The sequence below is a fragment of the Aplysia californica genome, unplaced genomic scaffold, assembly GCF_000002075.1.
Source record: "Aplysia californica isolate F4 #8 unplaced genomic scaffold, AplCal3.0 scaffold00180, whole genome shotgun sequence".
NCBI lineage: Eukaryota > Metazoa > Mollusca > Gastropoda > Aplysiida > Aplysiidae > Aplysia > Aplysia californica.
In genome coordinates this window covers 272,770-277,081 of record NW_004797450.1, presented here as the reverse complement: position 1 = coordinate 277,081, position 4,312 = coordinate 272,770, and the positions used below count along the sequence as shown (strand labels likewise).

Below are 4,312 nucleotides of genomic sequence, written 5' to 3'. Positions count from 1 at the left end.
CTTTTTTTTTTTCCCTTTCCAAATAACCTAAAAAATGTCAGTAGTGATTTAAAACTTCTATAATCGCATGTTGTTTTTTTTACTCATAAGAAACGAAATGGCAAACCAAACAAAACCCTTACCTGATCACCCTCATCTTGACGCAGAAGCAATCTAGGCACCTTCTCCTTCAGAGCGGAGAAGAACCTGAAACAAGGACAAAGTGATTATGTCACAGCTTTAAACGAACGACTGACACATATCGCCCTGCCGCCTGGAAGCAAAGGGGGGGGGGGAGTTCTGTTTTTTTTTCCTTTTTTTTCTGTCTTTTACTTTTTGATTTTATTCTGCCGCACGTCTCAATTTTGTCCCGTTCTGTGCGAGCTAGATGTTGGTTAATGGTATTCAAAATGCCAAAAGGTGAAAGAAAAACCATCCAGCAAAAACATACTGTGTTTATTATGGGGTATTTTTTTCTGGAGAGAAGCATACGGTAACATTAATGATACAAAGTTAATGATGTGTACGATTTTACAGTAAAGGCAATGATGGCGTTACTGAAGACGTAGACGATGAAGACGATTGTGATAATGATGATGACAACAACAACGACGATGACGCTGATGACGCTGATAATGATCACGAGGAGGAGGAGGAGGAGGAGGAGGAGGAGGAAGAAGAGGAGGAGGAGGAAGAAGTGGACGAGGAGGATGAGGCGGAGGAGGACGAGGACGAGGCGGAGCGAGGAGGAGGATGGGGAGGAGGAGGATGGGGAGGAGGAGGGAGAGGAGGAGGAGGGTGAAGCTAATGATGTTTCCACACTACATATGTACCAATTCGCAGCAAAAAAATGAACATTTGACGAAGAAGTCATACATTATCAAAATTACAAACACATGCAAAAATGTCATAATGATGTTAATCATTTCTATAACACCAAAAGATATCTTTGGCGACGAAACGCATATTATGCACGTTTCTGCAGATTACCTCAGCTTACGGCGAATGTCGAAGGGATCCATCACGTGTGAGAATACAGGGTTCAGTTCACACGATGTAAAGTTAACACAAGGTTCAGTTCATACGAAGTTCAGTCTCACAGAGTTTGGTTCATGCACGACACAGTCCAGTCCATACGGCGTGACGTTAACTACATTTGATCAAACTCTCACTTCTCAGCTATTCCCCAGGAATCCCCACTCAATTCAAAGTTGTGTAATATTACAACAACACAACAAAGTAAACTAACTGAAAAATGTATTTAAAAAAACAAAAACAAAAAAACAATAATACGTTTTGCAGAGCCCTGAAAGGTCACACCCAACGAACACTGAAAGGTAAAATGTCATAAACAACGCAACCAATGTAATGACCAGGATCACGTTCAAATGCAGCAAGCAATGTAAACAAATTTCAAAGATTTATGTTACACAATCTAGAAACCTTTTTGAAAAGTAAAAAGGATCTCAATTTTTTTTCAAAGACATATCTCACAACCCAGCCCCCTGGGCGAGATTTCAAATACAAATCATCCCGATTCAATGCGTCGATAGTCGTTTGTTCGTTGAAGTAGAGAGAAGCACATCGACACTATAATGGTTATTTGGTGCTGAGGGGAAATTAAGACAAACAGACAAAAACAACAAAGGAAAAGTAGTAAAGAAGTAGGACCTACCAGTGGCGTCCTCCAACCACCAGCTTGCGTTGGTAAAGCAAATCCCATGAAATAAGAACTCTTTAGTTTAGTTTTAGTAGAGGTTTTTCGGCGCTCGCAACTGCATAAGGCCATAATATGAGCGCCAGAAGATTAGAGGAGTTACAAGAGAGTAATAAACATCAAAAAGACGAAGGGGAGAAAAGGACGATAGATGTTTGATAGGAAAGAAGAAACCAACCACACCAGAGCACCCGCCAACCACCCACATAAGAACACTGCCAGGAACTGTACGTAACAGTGACAGTACTTATAGCAATACTAACAACAACAGTACAGGTCATAACGAAAACAACAACAACAACAACAATAACAACAACAACAAAAACAATAACAACAAAAGCAAGAACGATAATAACAACAATAATAATACTGTATAACCCCATGGGCACAACTGAACCAAATAAGAGGTTGGTTGGTTGCTTCGATCTGCCAGTCAGGGCCAACCCCAGTGAAAGGAGAAAAGGGATAGATCTATAGAAGAAAGTCCGAGCCGATCTACAAAATAAACTTTCCCACGCGGGGATGAACTCACCTCCCTTGAGTTCAGGGAAAAGAGCGTAACGACTTCACCACGGACGCTGGTAACTGCAATTTATTCAGCAAATGTTATTCCTTTCGTAAAAGCAAAAATACGAAACAAAACAAAGCAACGAAAACGGAAATAGCAATGACCTTGTCCTTCTTGTGACCGTTCATTCTCGCAATGGTTGTTGCTCCCACTCATACTTCTCTTGAAACAAATTATATATATTACTAGATCTATATGAACAATCGACGGACAATAGGTAGGTACGTGGTCTCACATTGTACTTTATCATGCCCCCACTCCACTTCATCATCATACTGCGTCTTGAAATACGTTAGAACACTTAATATGAAGCGATATAAACTTGTACAATACTTTACTTACTTCCTAGTATACGAGAAAAAAAGCCAAACACATGTTGTTAGTCCTTATATCCCACTAGCACGGACAGCAGACAGTATAACACAGTAGGGAACCTCGGTGTGTTGTACACACAGAGAAAGCCTACGCTGTGCTAAGCCACGACGTTTGTTAACGCTCTCAAGGCAAAAAGTTCCATTTTTTTAAACAGAAAAATACCCAGTGCACACTGCCGACATGATTCATCGGATTGAGTCAGTTGGTAGGTGACGCGTGCTCTGGTGTGGTCTGCTCCTTCTATCATTTCAAACAAACATCTAGCTTCCTTATTTCTCCATCTATTCTGTGTATGTTACGCTGTGGTAACACCTCTGATCTGAGGCATTTATATGACCTATTTGAGTTGAAAAAGTCGTAAAGCTCTTACTGAAACTGAACTAGAGGACTGAGTCGAGGGTAGCCAGATTTTCCTTTATGGGTGGGACAAAAGCTATTATTTTGGCACAAAACAACCGAATTCAACTAAATTGGACTGTGATTTTCGAAATCAAACGCGTTTGTTTTTCAAGAACGCGAGTCGAATCGCTTGCGTTGAGCCAAAATATGACTGGTCCCGATACAATCTGATGAATCCGATTGGCGGTGTGCACTGGTAATATACAACACAACCGTGGCAGACGGTGTCTAAATATAAAAACGCGGCCTGCGTTTTCTCAAGCGGACTGAATAAGTAAGTCGATCTGTCCAGGCGGCGGGACAGGGCGGGGAGCAGTGGTGCAAGACGGACGGGTGTACGTACAGAACGCCCAAGGTCTCTGCATGACCTCCGAGAGGTCAAGGAAGCCAAGGAAGGCCATTAAACTACGCCTGGGCGCAACCCAAGTTGGAACGCCCCCCTGTCATAAACTATACTGTGGTTTGATAAAGCATTGGTCATTGTTTTGGTTTGGCGCTTCTTTGAACGCTGTTGGGTTACTTAGGAGGCATGACCTCAGAATATTTGACGTTCATTTAATTTTTTTTTTTCGTTATTTTAAACAGAGTTTCTCAGCACTTGCAACACAATTAGGTCATTCATATGCCCAAGATTAGAGTAAAGAGTCACATTCAAATAAAAGAAGTAGGGAAGTTAAAGACGGTAGATGTTTGATTTTTAAAAAAGAAGGATCAAACCACCCCAGAGTACCCGCTAATCACCCACTAATTACAACTTCAAAGAACCCCGATATAGGAAGGAGAGGGTGGGTACAATTCCTTTTATAAATCGCAACCCATTTAACTCGATCATAGCATCGGGGAAAATCGCCAAACTTCAGATCTCGCCTCCCATGCTCGAAGATGGGTTCAATACGTATTATTACACCAACACGTCATGTTCATATAGCAAGAAAACTGCATTACTACATTACACATTGCATTCAGTTTGATACCGCTGATACAGCCCCAGAGAAGCATAAGTTAAATATGAGAGATTCCTGTCTCAAAGGGCAAAGTTGATTTGAATAAAGTGAAGTATACCACAACGATAGGGGCTGTTTGGTGCAGATTAAAGCAAGATAGACAGAAAAACAAGATGGACACAAAAAGTAAGAACTATCAGTGGCGCCCTCCAATGACCCACTCAAAAAGTAAACGGCCACTGTTCACAGTTGTGAGTGTGTATCTAAGGGAGAGAGAGAGGGGGGATGGAGAGAGAGAGAGAGAGAGAGAGAGAGAGAGAGAGAGAGAGA

General features: G+C 41.5%; 1 protein-coding gene across 1 annotated transcript in view; it reads right to left on the bottom strand.

Moving 5' to 3' along the window:
- Positions 1 to 4,312, bottom strand: part of LOC101862502 — a 49,357-nt gene that overhangs the window by 20,990 nt on the left and 24,055 nt on the right. The window contains exon 2 of the mRNA XM_035969768.1: positions 123 to 186. Within this exon, the coding sequence (XP_035825661.1) occupies positions 123 to 136 (14 nt within the window). The 5' untranslated portion in view covers positions 137 to 186. The remainder of the gene's footprint in view (positions 1 to 122; positions 187 to 4,312) is intronic.